The following is an 18,158-nucleotide window of genomic DNA, read 5'->3' as shown; positions in this document are numbered from 1 at the left end:
TGTTTATATAGCTCCAAAATATTCCACTGAGAGATTTCACAAATCAAGGTATTTAAACAGGAGTTAAAATAAGTACAGGTGAGCACCTTGCTCACAAGAGCTTTCAATCTAGGCAGGGATTTTGTCTTAGGGCAGGAGCTTGATTTCATAGCTTAAGCAGTTAATTTCATAGCTTGGAAGTGTATTAGCCATGTAAGAGTGACTAACTATATATATATATATTTTATATATATATAATATATAATTTGTTTAGCGCCAGCATATTCCGTTGCGCTTGGGAGCAAACACAGTAATAAAACAATACTGAGTAATACAGACAGGGAGGTAAGAGTGCCCTGCTCATATAATAAATAAATATATGTATTTAATATATGTATATAGTATAAAATTATAAATTTGCATTGTTATTAGTAAAAATGAAAGTGCAGAAGCAACTACTATTTAAAGCAAACTTATTATTATTTATCTTGCAGTAAAATATTATCACCAAAACTTAAACATTTATCCAGTGTTTTTGTTGTTAGGGGAGTATTGTGACTGCCACTTAGTATCTATTGCTTTGTGTAGTCCACACTTCTTTCCTGCCTTAACACCTTCAGTGCCAGACCAGGTCAGCAGCCTGTTGCAGCTGGCTTTGATTGTGATTCAAATGGCAAGTACATGCAACTGGAAAGGCTGTGCATTGTCCCCCAGCCATTGTGCTGGTGTAAGCATCCAGCCGCCTTCCTAACCACCCCTCCCCCACTGACCAATCACAAGATTAAACAGGTTTTGTAAAAAAAAAAGCCAGAGCTGAGCAGTGTGGATTTGTCCCCCTGTGTTTCAATGCAGGAGCTACAGGAAGCCCTGGATGAGTGGGGAGATAGTTTGAGAGATCTGGATAACATGAAGACCGAATTATCACAATATGTCATAGCGGAGGATGGAATGGTTCTGAAGAATCAAGTGGAGGCTTTGCACAGACAATGGGAAGAGTTATGTTTGAGGGTAAGTAACTTCAGTGAGGAAAGGAAATCTGTGTTTGTTTATGTTGGAGTTTGTCCTACCCTCCTTGTGGCCATGCATGTTAAAATAAGTCAATGTTCATATATGAACTTTTTTAGTCCTTTGAGTGTGTGAGATGACCAGTTTTGTACTTTTGCTGGTTATGTTGTAGTCTTAGTAATGTACTTATGTAGACGTCTTGTTTATTTATAGTTACTGATTTGAATTTTGTTTAGCTTTTTCTGTTTATTGCTACTTATTTTGTGTTTTCATTGTGTGTGCTGTGTTTTGTTTGCTTTTCTCACTTGCTGTGTTAGTAGCAGATGGAATAAGTTGACTATTTATAAATGTGATATGTTTGTTTATTTTTTTAATTATCATGATAGTGAAACAAATAATATGATGGGGAACAGAGTTTTCTTGTAAAAATGTGTATACGGCATGCTGATCCATATGTTTATAGGTTGTGCCAGGTTTGAAGAATTCATTTTGATCAGCCTACTTCAATGGGTGATCTTTGTGCACATTAAGGAAAGCTGGTTAATGGATTAACTTGTGTGTCTGCATGTGCTGAAAAGTCCTGTCAATCGAGTTGCATTATAAGAGCCGCTTTTCTCAGAATAGAATATCTTGGTTTAGGTAGCAGCTTAAATGAAAATTCCCCCTTATGTTTGAGTGTGGATGTAGGTAAAATGCGGGGATTTGGCCTTCAAGGATTGAAAACTTTATTTAGAAAGTGCCATTCACTTGATCCACTAATAGTATATTTAAGGTGTAATTATCGAAAGTTAAAACATGTCTCTCTTTCTTAAGAAGACAGAAAAGTTCAAAGCCATATCTCAAGTCACTGACTTAGATTAGTAAATAAACTGCCCTGTAATAGCAATGTTTATTATGTGAAGGATTTTTGTAGTGGAGGGGGGCCAATGGGGCGGAACTTCACTAATGCCGGTTATTATAATTTATTTATATAGCATATTACTCTGTGCTGTACAGTGGATATTTAGTCATACACATCAGTCCCTGCCTCATTAGTGCTTAGGCTGGGGTACACACTACAGGTTTTTTAAACAATTATTGGACCAATCACACGGTAAAACTACCATTCGGCCTGATATCGTATTACTGTGTACTCTCCAACGATGAATGATTATTGCTCCAAAGCTCATCGTATCGTTTTATTTTATAAATGGACTAAAAATCTCGTTCAATGATGGAATGATGATGTTTCAATTTTTTGTTGTTTACGTGCTCACGACCATCTGGGCCGGTAGATATCTGTACAGTGTGTATGGAGTCACGATCTTTGGAGGAGATGGTTATGACAGACGGAAATCAGAGATCGGACGGTAAATCGTGTCAAAGCAGGCCTGTCCAACCTGCGGCCCTCCAGATGTTGTGAAACTACAAGTCCCAGCATGCCCTTCCAGCTATTAACAGGTTGTCTACTGGCAAAGCATGCTGGGGATTGTAGTTTCACAACACCTGGAGGGCCGCAGGTTGGACAGGCCTGGTCTAAAGTGTGTGCGTGTGAATCGTCATGCTGATCTGGACTCTCAGTCGTTGGTAAAATTGTTAACGATATCGCATCAGGAGAATTTTTTTGTAGTGTGTGCCCAGCCTGACAATCTTGGTGCCCTACCACACACAGCTCAGTTAGAAATATGGCATATGCATAGTATACATATCGTTTAAAACATATAAAGCATACATAGTTAATTTAACATGTATATTCATAGATTCCGTAAATAGTCTCAAACGCCAAGTGCTAATAATGTCTGGAAGGATGGGGTTTTGCTCTGTATTCCAGCATTACCACTTTTGGGTTACTTTTTGAACTTCCTTAAAATAGTTATTACCAATAAAGTCATTTGTGTCTATTTCATTTTGTTTGTCTTAGTATATATGTTAAAAACCCAGTTTAAATTTAATCACGGCAACCACCAGTTAGTAAGGTATTGCAGAAGTGATTAGAAGCCAGCAACACATCCCCATCTAGTAGATGTATGAACACATGGAGCAATGAGGTTTCGTGGTGTGAACTTGGTTCAAAATTTGTAATTATCTTGTGATCAGTTGTGATCAGTTATATCATCATCGTCATCATTTATTTATATAGCGCCACTAATTTCGCAGCGCTGTACAGAGAACTCGCTCACATCAGTCCCTGCCCCATTGGAGCTTACAGTCTAAATTCCCTAATATAGACACACACACACAGACAAACAGAAACACAGACTAGGGTCAATTTGATAGCAGCCAATTAACCTACCAGTATGTATTTGGAGTGTGGGGGGAAACCGGAGCACCCGGAGGAAACCCACGCAAACACAGGGAGAACATACAAACTCCACACAGATAAGGCCATGGTCGGAAATCGAACTCACGACCCCAGTGCTGGGAGGCAGAAGTGCTAACCACTGAGCCACCATTCTGCCCTTCTAGAGGTCTGTGTCTCTAGTTTCTAGATGTGGAAAATGATACGTTGTATTTCTGATTAACACTGTGATATAAGTGCCTACATGTAGAAGCAATATCTGTGCCTGCATAAAAGTGAATTGTAATAAGATCTTATATTCTGCTCATATGAGTTGCTACAAATCATAGGGGGAGTGGGAAATAAAAGTCCATGTATATACTTGTGCTATGTTATAGAACACAATTGACAGAAACATACAGAGCAGCGTTCAGTAAAAAATTGCTGCATCCGTATTGTATTCCATTTTTATTACACTAACCCCAGCATAACAAGCTTATGATGGTAACAAACACTGCTCATCCTGCCTAACCGCTTCATCATTTAATTTAGTCGCCCATGTAGTTGACCGAATCGGACAATACCAGTCGTTTGGCAGTCGGGCATAATGGCTGGAAGCCAATAGATGCTATGTTCTGCCCTATTTTCCACCAAACCTGATAATGATATTCTATCATCTTATTATCACCATATCTAAGTGTATGTGCCTTCAGTAATGCTCATCGTTCCAAATGCCTTATAGTGTTCTTATTGACTACACACATTTGTAGTGTACCTTTGAGATGTCACTGTGTCCTAGTGAACTTATAGGCTGCACAATTATTTTTATTAGCATGTATTTATATAGCGTTTTACAATTGGGAGCAAACACAGTAATAATGCAAAACTGGATATTACCAAGCGGACATAAAAGCCTTTGCTCACAAGCTTACAGTCTATAGGAAATTGGAGTTTAATGCATGATGTTAAATGCCGCAGATTGCCTATTGGTTCAGCCAAATTGCAATTGTGGAAAAGTGATTTAGTGGGGCATAGCAATGTTTGTTTTGGGGAGAATAGGTTGTTTGAGCATAGAAAGCAAATAAATGTGTAGATTCGGGGCAGAGTGTAGAGGTCCTATAGGGAGATATTTTGAGACAAGGGAAGAGCTTTATGTTGGTGCAGTTTTGTTATTAGTTTTGTATGTTAGTAGAAGTATTTTATATTGGCCATGGTAAAGTAAAGGAACCAATGTAGGGACTAACCAATGTATAGTCTTGTTTCACTAGGTACATTAATATAGCTGCTACATTGAAAATAGATTGTAATATGATTAGGGGAAGGGACCAGTAAAAACGGGACTCCAAAAACATACTAGTAGGTTAATTGGCTGCTATCAAAATTGACCCTAGTCTCTCTGTGTGTGTGTGTGTGTGTGTGTGTGTGTGTGTATGTATGTTAGGGAATTTAGACTGTAAGCTCCAATGGTGCAGGGACTGATGTGAATGAGTTATCTGTACAGCGCTGTGAAATTAATGGTGCTATATAAATAAATGGTGATGATGATGAAGGCAATAGTCAGTGTGGGAAATAATGAGTGCTTGAATTATAGTTTGTGGAATGGTTTGTGTGACAGACATGCATTTGATGCAGGCAACATGATTTGGAGGCAGATTGGATGTGAGGAATAAAGGACAGTTCTGAGTCAAGGATGACACTAGGACACCTAGGCGAGCTTGAGTGGTGGTCTATGATTCATTGTGGTATCGAGCTTCAGTTGGCTGGTGGGGAGATTATTAGCTCAATGGTTCAGATATTGCTTTTGAGGTGGTAAGACGGCACACAAGATGAAAGGGCAGAAAGTAATGTGAGCAATTCCACAATATAAGGAACACAATTTCTATCATTAAAATATAAAGATAATATAGGTATTTTACATTTTTACAAAGCAATTTCTTTTAGTTTCTTTAAATTGGTTTACATCTGGTAATTGTAAAACATTATATCTATTTTAATAAATATGTAAAGATAGACAAAAACAGACTATTAAAATTGATGGCAACGCACTACCACCAAACGGTCAAAGCCCAATTGTCACCCAGGGCACCCACTGTGTTTGAGAATCTGTGTCTTTCAGGACCATCCTCAAAAGGTCTCATCTCTATACTGTATAATGCCTTCTAAGCGCAGTGGGAAACAGACTTGGGGACAACACTAGACCACAAAGAGTGGTCAGACATTTATGAATGGACAGCGCGTTGCTCCATAAATGTCCGAATTAAGGAAAATGCCAACAAATTACTCCATAGATGGTATTATGTCCCCTCTAGGATGCACGTTCTATATCCACAAACAAGTGCCAATTGTTGGAGAGATTGTGGCCAGTCTGGAACCTCCATGCATGTATGGTGGGATTGTCCCAAGATACGCCCATACTGGACAGCAGTCCTTACACTAGCCTCCGCAATCCTCAAAACCCCAATACCCTCCGATCCTAAACAGGTATTACTACCTCTACCTCTCCCACACCTACCCACGCAGGCCCACAAGCTCCTCTGGAATATTATTAGTGCAGCTACTTGTCATATAGCTGCCTCCTGCAAAAATCCCCCACCCCCGACACTTCAAATGGTCTGTGGTCAAGTTTGGCATATCTACTAGATGGAACCACATAACCAGTATACTGAGGGGCTCCATCGTCTCCTTCTATAAAGTTTGGTCCCCATGGGCTTCTTAGCACAATCAACCTTTGCTCCAATTTTAACAGGAACCGGACCTGGAATAGGTCTACCATGTTAGACTGTTCCCTTCTGTTTGATGCATGAACATCCTTCTTCCCACTCCCACATTTCCCTCCAATCCACTCCCACCCCCCCTCCTATAATCCTGTGCCTTCTTTTCCACTGTCTTCAACTCCCCCCACTGTTTGAAATTTAAAAAATAACATATTTCTGGTACCAGTTTAATACATAGTTAACTTCCTATTGTAAAAGCACTGTGGGAGAGTGTATTTTTATGTGCATATACTATGTCTCTGAAGTACCTCAAGAATTTCTGTAACGCTTTTCAAAATAAGAGGTTATTAATAAAACATATTTAAAAAAACAAAAATTGATGGTCACAGACTAACATGGTCACTTCAATGTTTATAGCCAATATTGGTTTCACGTTCATGTGAAGAGCCCTATTTAAGTTATTGCACAGATTATATGTAAACTGAAAAACCTGTGCCTCTTGTGCGCACTTGGATGAAGAGAAAAGGGTCTGCTACCAGTCAGCAACAGATAGAAGGGAAAAAAAAGGAACAGGAAAGTTGTTGTATTTTCATGCAGCGTATCCATTCCTCAAGTAAAGAAGCTGAGAACAACAATAGGACCTGGAGCCACCACTTCCAATTCTCTACCACACAGAAGTGTTCAGTCCCTTAGAAAAGCTGTTGTTTGTGCAAAAAGATAATTGACATGTAGTCCCAGGAAGGGGCACGCTGTTGTTAATTGTTTGGCCGTTTCCTTTAAAACTCCAAACAGTTTTCCGGAGAAACATTTTGTGATGATTTATCCCTTGCATCTAAAGTAAACGAGCAATAATTTCTTTCTGCCAGATGACATCAGCATTGTTGCTTGTAGGAAGGAATACATGATATGGGGGAATTCACTTGGTCGCAAGGTTCTGCGTTGTGTCTCCGGAACACTCCAAGGAGACCCATTGGACTGGAGATTTTACTAGGCTATTAGACGTGCGAGGGAAAAGGAGTGTAGATTTTAGTACCGTATTGGCCGGCTAGGTGCGCTGCTGGATGTCAAGATGGTTTCCAGTGGCACCTCGCGGCTAATTGAATCTGCTGCTATGATTGAAACTGAAAATGGGAAGGAGAGAATCCCGCATCGTTACCTCATCATGTCTGTCATCAAATGTATTGGAATAAAGAGGATCCAGATTTCAAACTTTAGAAACCCCATCAAAACTCTTTGCACAGTTACCGTGCCAATATAGAACTTGTGCAATGCACTCTCACCATTCTTCTCCAACTTTCCACAACGTTAGTGAGTGATTCACCAGAAGAGTGACGTTAACGACTACTATGTACTACAGAAATGTGGCCACCGATCTGCAGTGGAGGATGAATCTCGGGTGTTCAGAAGGAATGGTTCCTGATGCAGCCGAGATGCTAAAGGAGCAGCTTCCACATTTGTTTTGCTCTGTCTTGTGATGAAGAAGCAGGCAGATTATTCCCATGCATTATTAAGAATAAAGGAGGACTGTGCTGTGTTCAGTCAACTGTAAAGTGGTGTTTATATAATAGTCCATTTCTGGATGCTGTAGATGAAGATTGCTGCTTGTGGTCATCAGATGTTGTTCAACTGTTAATTCCCTTCTGTGGTTTGCACCAATATTCAGCCTGTAATATCCTAGAAATTAGTGACACCAATAAGGCTCAAAGTAAATGAATGGAATAGACTCTAAGCAGATTGCTAAAGAATTTAAAGAGTCTTTGAATAAAAAAAGTAAATGAATGGGCAGATTACATAGACTGATTGTCATGAGTGCATGCAAGTATCCTATTACTTACTAACGAGCCATCATTACAGGTTCGTTTAATCTTTAATTACATGTGCGCTTCTAACTGTACTGCCCCCCCATCCAATGTAGGTGAATCTGAGGAAACAGGACATAGAAGACCGGCTCAATGCCTGGAACGTGTTTAATGAGAAGAACAAGGAGTTGTGTGATTGGCTGACACAGATGGAGGGCAAAGTATTGCAAACTGCTGATGTTAACATAGAGGAGATGATCGAGAAACTGCAGAAGGTAAGTGATCCTGGGTATTGTAAGTTATATGATTTCTTACATTAAAGGCTATCTCCGCCAAAGACTAGTATTATACTAATTATTGTGGGGCTATGTATATTTGATATACTTGCATTCCCATTCCTGGCTCATCTCTATGGCGGTGAGCCTGTCCCCGCCTTGAATCTCATATAACCACAGCACAAAGTATGGCAGGACATGCCACGGGGATTATATTATATAATATTATGTTTTATAAATATAAGGCACACATACCCCTTATACCTTTTGTAGCTAATGGCAAATGATTTCCCTACATTATCAGCCATTTCAGTCTGGGGAATAGTCTGGCAAAACATATTGTCCAATATTTTTTCTGCAACTGTGCAAATTTAATTTATGGGACTGCACAATTCAAAGACACTGGCTGAAAATAATTCTACTGACCATTTATAATTTACTGACACTTTTCTTTCTAATCCATGAAAGTAGTATTACCATCTAAAGACCAGTGTTATTGGAATTTCAGTGCCATACCCAAAACTTCGGGTGTGGTTTATACTCTGCATTAGTAGTATATTATTATTATTATTATTAATATTTATATATAAGGCGCCACAAGGCATCCGCAGCGCCGTACAGAGACAAACAAAATCACAATACAATGGGAGACAGCACAGTACAGTAAACACAGCAACTCAGTACGCTCAATGCACAGCTAGAGAGGGCGGGGAAGGGGGAGGGAGGATCCGCAAACTACGGGGCCCAAGAAGGAGGGCGCGGAAGACAGGGAGACCCCCAGGGGGGAGGAGGGAGCGAGAGTGGACGTGGGGTGGAGGACCCTCGAGGAGGAGGGCTAAGTAGCTGGAGAGCAGAGTTAGAAGTGGTGGAAACAGGAGGAGAGATGGCCCTGCTCAGAGGAGCGTACAATCTAAGGGATTGTAGGTAGGGTAAGGTAGTATAGGTAGGGTGTTGCATTTTCAGTGCTTTTTCTAATTCATTATTTTTACGTTTCTTATGACTTTATTTGATCATGGTGGTTGTTGGGTTTTTTTGTGGTCTGTTGATACATTTACTGACTGATAGTATTCAAGACTGTGCTGTTATGACTGTAGATCTATTGTTAATAATCTCTTTGTATATAATTTTAATTTGTAGGTTGTACTGGAGAACAATATTTTATTATAAAGGAAATATATAAAATTTTGAATAGTGATTTTTTTTTTTTTTTTGTGCTTTTGTTTTTACTTATTTATTTAAGTGTCAGTGGGTAATGGTTCTGGATATGACATTGATTCTGGGAATGATCATCATAAATCTTATTCTAGATTACTTTCTCACATTTCAGAATTCCTCCTAACGTGGCATTAGAACACTGAGAATCCAGTGTACAAATCAATTTATAAATCAGAGCAGACACTGATAATTCTCCATTCAAAACCAGATTGTTAGGATGAATTTCTTTTTTGCACATAATTGTCGTGCTCTCGCCAATCCAGTTCATTTTCATGTTTTAGGACTGTATGGAAGAAATTAATCTCTTTAGTGAAAATAAGCTCCACTTGAAGCAAATTGGAGACCAGCTCATCATTGCCAGCAACAAGGCCCGGTCTACAGACATTGAAAACAAGCTGAATAAAGTTAATGACCGCTGGAAGCACCTGTTTGATTTGATTGGTTCACGGTAAGAGAAACCTCAAATTGAGTTACTATTACTATAGGATCATTTTCACTTGAATAAGTGTAGTCTGCATCTGTGATTGAATGCATTTTCTCCTGCAGCATTTTGGGGGACACAGATTGAATGATGGGGCTTAAGTGCGACCAGTAGGAGGCAGTGCACTCGTGTACGGTTCAAACACCCTCTCCCAACAAGAGCGCCCTAGTTTTTAATTGGCTAATAACAGACATGTGCCACATGTAAATTAGTAGAGATGGTCATCTCATTCCATGATTAATTTAAGCCATATGTGGGGCTGAATCGAGCTGTATTTTAAAATTTAAATGTTTAAAAATAGGGGCGGTTCTCAAGCATACTTGCCAACTCTCCCTGAATGTCAGGGAGACTCCCTGAAATAGGGGTGATCTCCCTAACTCCTTGAAGAGTCTGGCATTCTCCCTGATGCTGAGCCAGTACAAGACGTGGTTGGCTTCGCCATCTGTGGCATGATGACACAGTTCAGAAATTGTGTCCTATGTCCATGTATTGATGCCTATGGAGGTGGCCATTTTCATGGAGACCAAGATTTAATCAAAGACTGACAGGTAAGACAACAGGACTTCAGTAATGGAGACAGAAATGTAAAAGACACTTCAGTCTCTAGAGATTCATTAGCTGCTTTTCTTTAATGTATAGTTGCCTACTCTCCTAGAATGTCCGGGAGACTCCTGCATTTCTTGGAGGTCTCACGGGAGAGCAGGGCAACCTTCCAGTTCTCGCCCCTACAGTAGATAAGTTGGGGGGGTGAGGCTTAATGACGCAAATATCGTGTCGTCCAATTACAGCCCCCTGCTGTAATTGGCCAAAATTGTGACACTCGTTTAGGGGCGGGGCCAAATGGTGCGATTAGTCAAGCCCTGCCCCCGCACGCCCACCTCCCCCAGGATCTCCCTGAAGCCAACGAGGAAAAGTTGGCAAGTGTGTTCTCAAGTGAGGGAGTTTGGACTTTGACACTTTTTCATAGTACACCTCTTCAGATCGTTCCATCTCTGCAAACCTAGGCCCTTCTAGTTTGCAGATAGTAAGTGTGCACCTTGATATGTGCTGGAAATTGAAGTGTTTTGTTTATATTTTAAAAACGTGTTCAGTTTATAAAAATTGCACTTTTTAGGTGCTACCTTTTTGACCTTGTGTACAGTTTCAGCTGTCCTCTGTTAAGTCCCATCTAAAAGTATTCTTCAGAAAAATATCTTGATGTAATTACTGTCATTTAGTAGATTTCCTTTGTGTTCCAATGTAATTGCTTGTAATGCTGCCTTTAGAGGAATTCAAAGGTAAACAAGACCCATATATAACTTGTAGGAGTGCAGTCAAGCTGGTGAGCCCGTCTATAGTCTGGCTGTGGGCTTAGACAGTGATGTGATTCACTTGGCTTGTGGCATCAGGCTCGGCTTGGCCATATGGCAGCTCACATGGATTGTCTGCGTGTGTAAGGGCTTGTGCCATTCAGAAAAGAATTGTCAGGTCTGATTACTGAGTGGAGCTTGATGCAGTACAAAAGGGTGGGGAGAGGGGGGAAGCAGGAGATTGGAGTCACTGAATGGCCATCCATACAAAACACCGAGGTCAAACATCTGCTTTTATTGAATTATAATAGTTAACATTTGAAAGGCATTTATATTCCATATCTATTGTGTTTGTTTACTTTTTTATGTTTGATTTACTATTGTTTTGTACTATGTTTTTGTATTTTTTTTATTTAGTGGAGTAATAGCACTTTAAAAATTGCCTCATGAGTTTTTTTTGTATTATGGGATCTAAAGTGAACCCAACAATTCTATGCAGTGGAGGCAGCCATTTTGTGAGCTGTGCCAATGTTTGAGAATGCAATTTATTGAGTGACAAGTGGCATCACTGTGCCCTTTATCTCAGTGATATCATTGAGGCACAAGGATATCCGTTACTAGAAACCAGTTATGACACATAGTGCCTCATGCCTCGGTGATGTTCCTTGTGGATTGATAGGTACATTTTCATTAATATTGGTTAAGCCCATAAAATGGCTGCCTACCCTCTCTGGGCCTGAGTCATTAAGGAGAGCAAAGCAAAATAAAAAAGGAGTAACTTTGCTCCTGGACAAACCATGTTACAATGCAAGGGGTGCAAGTTAGTTTATTATTTTGCAAGTAAGGGAAGTAATGACTGTTTTTTTCATGTAGCACACAAATACTTGATAGCTTTATTTTTAAAGTGAAATTTAAAGTTCGTCTAGGACATGTCCTACCCCAACTATAAATCTGACCCCATATTTTAAATTTACCTCTCCCTCCAATGCAACATGGTGGCGCCAAAGTGCAAAGTTACCTTTTTATTTTTTGGGGTTTGCTCTCTTTAATGACTCCGGCCCTCTGAATGCAATGGGTACACTTTAAAATTGAACATTATTGCTGTTTTAGATTATTGCTTCATGCCTCAGCTCTGTAGGGGTTAATCTGACAGTATTGGCAAAACTACTTCCACACCTCCAGCTTGTCTGGTTGACTAATCCTACATCAAAGTTCCTACATCGTCTTTGAGGACTGGGTGTGTTGTGTTTATAAGAAGACAATAATACAATGAGGAAAACAATACGTGTTTTTTTGTTGTTTTTTTTTTTTTTAAATAGTTGTTTTCACTTCCTCTGTATTCTAGGCGTTTATTTTATTTATTATTTAAATCTGTTCATGGATTGGAAAATGTTAAAATGTGTAGAGATTAGTGGCTGTAGCATGTCTAAACCAGTAGGTGGAGCTCTTGAGTGTGGGGGCACAGGCTGTGATTTGCACAGGTTTTAAGGTTTTAGGTCATCCGGCTAAAACGTTGTCTGGGTAGGAGAAATATGAAATCGCATGTTGCTGACAGATGCTGTGTGATGGCATTCTGGTGTTTGGAAGTGCTCAACATTTTAGCATTGCAGCGGTATAAAAGTGCCCCCTCTACTTACAGCCCGGATTAAAAGACTTGGACCACAAAGCATCATTGGGCTCTGAGTCAAGTGACGCTCAGCAGGTCTCTGCAGCCAGATGTCCAAACAGGGAGCATTATACCATCAACCTTAGGGCCAGTTCCTCTCTTCCTGTGGCTTAATTAATACGTTTAGTACTGCTGCCACTGGCAAACACAGCAGTAACTGTAAATTTACAATTATGACCTATTAGCTGTAGATGAGTACTGTCATAATTATAAAAGTTAAAAAAAAAAAAAAATTCTTTTATAAAATACTATATTCAGCATTGCTAGTGCTTAAATTGTTTGCACTTGGGTTAGAATATCGTGGTTTTTTTAACATTTTTCAGTTGCGTGGTTTTTTTTCTTTTTTTTTTTTTTCTTTTCCTAAATATGTTTTTTAGCTGTACATTCATAAAATGAATGAACATGTGAAATAAAGTAAAAAGTTACAGTGTGTAATAAAGGATACATAGAGATATTCATGGTGCAATACAAGGTACCAAACAAAAGTACATACAAATATATTCAAAGCCTATAAAAAAAATAGTACACTGTATAAGACAAATAAAGGTGATCAAGGGCTAACCTGTCAGCAAAGCATGCTGGGAAGAAAGATTGCTCGGACCATAATTTGTAAAATGAGGGAAAGTATTCAGCAGTTTTAAATGCTCTTGCATTTGTTTTGATTCTCATTAAGTCATAAGCAAAATCAACCTAAGAGAGTTTTATTAATTTGCTAAACAGTAAGTGTTCAATATACCATTTTTTTTTATGCATTTTTTTTTTTACGTGTTGATGCTTTTCACGCTGTTGCAAATGCTTAAAATGAAATAATATAGGGAATATTGTTGTAGGGAAGAGTAATACAGAGATTAGATGAGTACAGTGTATGCCATAGACTGCGGTTCTTTCATATGAACACATTTGCTGAACCAATGATTAAGTAGGCCATGCTATGGGGAGGGGATTCTGCTTCCCTGAGGATGCTTCGCTTATGTAGCGATGTTGTATTAACTCCTGGAGATACATAGTAAGGAATTCACACAGTAAGTACAATGTTATGTCTACTGATGGCTGGTCCTGTCTTCCTAGGCAGCGCATACTCTGTGATCAGCTCTGTGTAGGGGGGATGGGTTACCAGCAGCCCTCGTATGTGCTGTGTGCAGAGATATGAATAAATGGCAGGTTATGAGGCCTGTGATTCCTCTCTCTCTCTCTCACGGCCATGAATGATTTGGGGACTTCTCTAATCATACCTGGGGAAGCATGCAGGAGCCATTTTATTTAATTCAGTGTATTCCAAGGACATAATTCCTTTCTGCTTATATGGTAAGGCATCTCCATATGTTTGCTGTCTATCTGTTATACAGGTCTGCAACATGGACAATTTGGGCACTGCAGAAATACATGTGTTTCTCCTTTTATGTTTAGTAAATTTATACTAGCACAAGGCTATACTGTACGGTAATACATTTTAATATTTTATTTTTTTAGTTTATTCTAGAAATGAAACTACAATGTAAGAGACAATGGTTTGCTTACTTGTTTTTTTGTATTATTATTCTGTTGCTGCTAGGGAAATTCTTGCATGACATCATTGCAGACAGCTCTTAGTTGCTTGTATTATCACAATTTTGTCCCTCGATGGGGCATCCTTTCTGCAGTCCAAGGGGTAATTACTAGGTGTGGGCATATGATAGCAATATGTGTGGTTTTGTTTTAATATTTGCTCTCCCTTCTGAGTTCTAATTAGTCAGTAACTGTATGTTGCTTTATATTCCAAAGAGAGTTAAATATTAACATCCCTGTCATTGGTCACAATGTTACTCATTGCTCATGTTATTCAATAACGCTGAACACGGCCATGTCGATGATCCTGTGTGTGCCTTCACGGGACTGCACGTTTAGATGTGAATTCAGCAGGTGTCTCTTCCTGTTAAGAAAGAACTTTTAGAAGCCAGCATTGGACTTTGATGATATAATAATAATTTTGCACAGTTGCAATCCATAAAGGCATTGCAAAATCCTTTATTTTCTATTATATCTGGGGGGAGGATTTTATGATATTGGAGGCTTAGAAAGAATATTAGCACTCAATGTAAGGATTTCTAGTGTACAGTGACCCATTCGCGATTCCTGCTGAATTTTGTGACATTTTTGTTCTTTGCGATGCCAGTTTTTATCTTTTAATGTAGTTTTAAGTTCATTTTACTATCATCATGGCAAGTGTAAATCTATGTTGTTGATTATAGTATTCTATATATGTATTTGCCCCCGTCCGTAAACCAGGGCACGAGTACAGCCAGCAGTGTGTTGCAAATAGACAATGGTTTGTGAAATTCCTCATTAATCCACTATTGACAAAATCTGACCTGAAGGACGTGAGTCATGTTACAGACAGCGGCCAATGTGGAAGTTGGTATTAGAGCTACTTTAAGGCTGCTACATGCTTTCTACCGTCTTGTAGTTTAATGGACTCGTACCTGTGTTCCACCTTTACAGTGTGAAGAAACTGAAGGAGACTCTGGTAATCATCCAGCAGCTGTACAAGAACATGAGTAACCTACGCACTTGGCTGGCTCGCATCGAGTCGGAGTTATCCAAGCCTGTGATCTACGGCATCTGCCATGACCAGGAGATAAACAATAAACTTGAAGAACAAAGGGCAAGTACATATTTCTAGCTCAGATTCTTGCACGTTCATTCTTTTACTGGTGTGTCCATTAATGGTTTACTTAATACAACTTTCTTGGGGAAAATATTTGCTAGTTTAAAGTGTTTAGAGGGAGGTATTGGGTTCTAATGGAAGCTGCTTTCCAGTGGTAATCTTGGTGCATGGAAAACCATCATAAGTGTCATCAACCCCAGAGTAAGCTGTTCTGATTGGACAAGGTTAAATATAATTGTAACCCCTCCACACACATACACACACACCATTCTTGCTGCCCTTACGGCCATGAAGTGATTTGTTGTCTCCAGACTGTATCTGAATAAAGTTATGAAGCAGAGAGGGACAATATGTCATTTTGAGTTATTACATGTAATTCAGCTCTGGTAAAACAGAGTAGGGCTGATTTTGGCCATCTCAGAGGTTACAAAGGAATTTGGTAGAGGGAGGAGGGAAGATATCAGCGTAATGCGGTGCAAGGTGATGATTAATTTTATTAACATGCATGTGTGCCCTTACTCCACCCCGACTCCTTAGTCCAGGTCCCTGATAGAGGAACACGCAAACCTGACGTCCGGTGGCAAATATGGAGGACAAAGTGGACATGCGTCCTTCTCTCCTTCATTTTTGGCTTGTTATATAGACCCTTAAATCCTTGTGTGTGAGGGTGAGACCAATCGGAAGCTAATTGAAACATTAGACTGTTCACAGGGCTGGACCGACTGATGCCTGTTGGAGCATTTTAAAATGAACAAAACCAAAGTTATCAGAGCCTATTGCTATAAAAAAGGTGTAAAACTCTTTTCTAGAATATCTGACTTGTATTTGGCTTCTCTAGCCAAGAGTGGGAGGGAAATTCCTGTATGGAACGCGTACCCTGACAATTGCAGTTTTGCAGGGAGTATATAAGTCACAGTTCAATGTTACTCAGCAGAGCAGGGGATCTCATCATGGCTTCTCTGTAAACCAACTTAGCCAAGTGCTGGTCCTGTCCTGTTTAGTGTTTCACATGGACATCGCGCTCACGCTGCAACTTATGCAACAGTAGCCAAAAAAATTTGCGTCCTTGGGATTAAAACCTTTTGATTGCCACATCCCAAGAGACTTTTTATGGAGTATGTTATGTATATTGTCCTGAATGTTAAACATTCCAATATGTCGGTAACAATGGTCTCTTTTAGGAAGTGCTTTTGGTTTTAATGTTCCTAATCCCACTTTCAGGACCTGCAGAAGGACATTGAGCAGCACAACCCTGGGGTTGCATCTGTGTTAAATATTTGTGAGCGCCTGCTGCATGACACCGATGCATGCGCCAATGAAACGGAGTGTGAGTCCATCCAACAAACCACCAGGAGTCTTGAAAAACGATGGAGAAACATCTGTGCTATGTCCATGGAGAGACGTGTTCGGTAAGAGCTGCCCACTGGCTTCATGAATTATATTTGTTTCTCAAAATGTGCAATTTATATTTGTAAAATCTGGTATGAACAAAGAGGCAGCACGGTGGCTCAGTGGTTAGCACTTCTGCCTTACAGCACTGGGGTCATGAGTTCAATTCCTGACCATGACTTTATCTGTGAGGAGTTTGTATGTTCTCCCCGTGTTTGCGTGGGTTTCCTCCGGGTGCTCCGATTTCCTCCCACACTCCAAAAACATACTGGTAGGTTAATTGGCTGCTAGCAAATTGACCATAGTGTTTGTGTCTGTGTGTGTGTGTGTGTGTGTGTGTGTGTGTGTGTGTGTGTGTGTGTGTTAGGGAATTTAGACTATAAGCCCCAATGGGGCAGGGACTGATGTGAGTGAGTTCTCTGTACAGCGCTGCGGAATTAGTGGCGCTATATATAAATAAATGATTATGATACTTACTGATGAGAGGACCTGCTTATTGATGATCAGCTAGAACACCCATACACCTATACTATCTGGTCCTGTTTAGAAATGCTCATCTGTTACTGGCAATGTGAATGTCCTCTCTATTTAAGAACATGGTCATGGGCTGGTCATATTTCTCAGCCAGTCTGAAAATGGATTGATTGAATGGGGCCTGAGTGTCGAATGATAGATTCTTCAAAATTTCGACACGCATATATGGTCAAATCTGGCTGTGAACTGAAGTTTAACCAGTGATCTCCACCTTTGCTCACAGAGCCGTCATATAGGCTTTTCCAGGCTAAAACAAAAATATATATACTTGCAGCCCTCCCCAATTTGCCTTTTGCCCAGCCGAATTCTGCTCATACAAAGCCACCAAGACCTGCAGGTGCACAGCACCATAGTAGGCACATTCATATCATAAAACTAGCTTTTGCACCTTCTAAATGATCACTGATGTTCCCTTACTTTGTTTTATATTTTGTAGGATTGAGGAAACTTGGAGTCTGTGGCAGAAGTTCCTGGAAGACTACTCTAGATTTGATGAGTGGCTGAAAGATGCCGAAACTATGGCAGCATCCCCAGATTCTTCTGATGTGTTATATACAAAAGCCAAAGAGGAACAAAAGAAGTTTGAGGTTAGTATTTAGACTATTGCTTTTATACAAATTATTTTCCTGTATGTCCACTTTTGGACAAAGGCCTTCCACTCTATTAAAGAGAATTGGCAGCACGGTGGCTCAGTGGTTAGCACTTCTGCCTCACAGCACTGGGGTCATGAGTTTGATTCCCGACCATGGCCTTATCTGTGTGGAGTTTGTATGTTCTCCCCGTGTTTGCGTGTGTTTCCTCCGGGTGCTTCGGTTTCCTCCCACACTCCAAAAACATACTAGTAGGTTAATTGGCTGCTATCAAATTGACCCTAGTCTGTGTGTGTGTGTGTATGTTAGGGAATTTAGACT

At 39.9% G+C, this 18,158-nt stretch overlaps 1 protein-coding gene across 1 annotated transcript in view; it reads left to right on the top strand.

Moving 5' to 3' along the window:
* SYNE2 (spectrin repeat containing nuclear envelope protein 2) overlaps window positions 1–18,158 on the top strand; it is a 255,816-nt gene that overhangs the window by 220,159 nt on the left and 17,499 nt on the right. Inside the window, exons 94-99 of the mRNA XM_075192813.1 lie at window positions 832–987; window positions 7,871–8,029; window positions 9,526–9,692; window positions 15,159–15,321; window positions 16,546–16,733; window positions 17,684–17,834. Coding sequence (XP_075048914.1) covers window positions 832–987; window positions 7,871–8,029; window positions 9,526–9,692; window positions 15,159–15,321; window positions 16,546–16,733; window positions 17,684–17,834 — 984 coding nt within the window. The remainder of the gene's footprint in view (window positions 1–831; window positions 988–7,870; window positions 8,030–9,525; window positions 9,693–15,158; window positions 15,322–16,545; window positions 16,734–17,683; window positions 17,835–18,158) is intronic.

This window comes from Mixophyes fleayi, chromosome 12, assembly GCF_038048845.1.
Source record: "Mixophyes fleayi isolate aMixFle1 chromosome 12, aMixFle1.hap1, whole genome shotgun sequence".
Lineage (NCBI taxonomy): Eukaryota > Metazoa > Chordata > Amphibia > Anura > Limnodynastidae > Mixophyes > Mixophyes fleayi.
The sequence above is the reverse complement of the archived record's forward strand: the minus strand, read 5'-3'. Positions and strand labels throughout refer to the sequence as shown.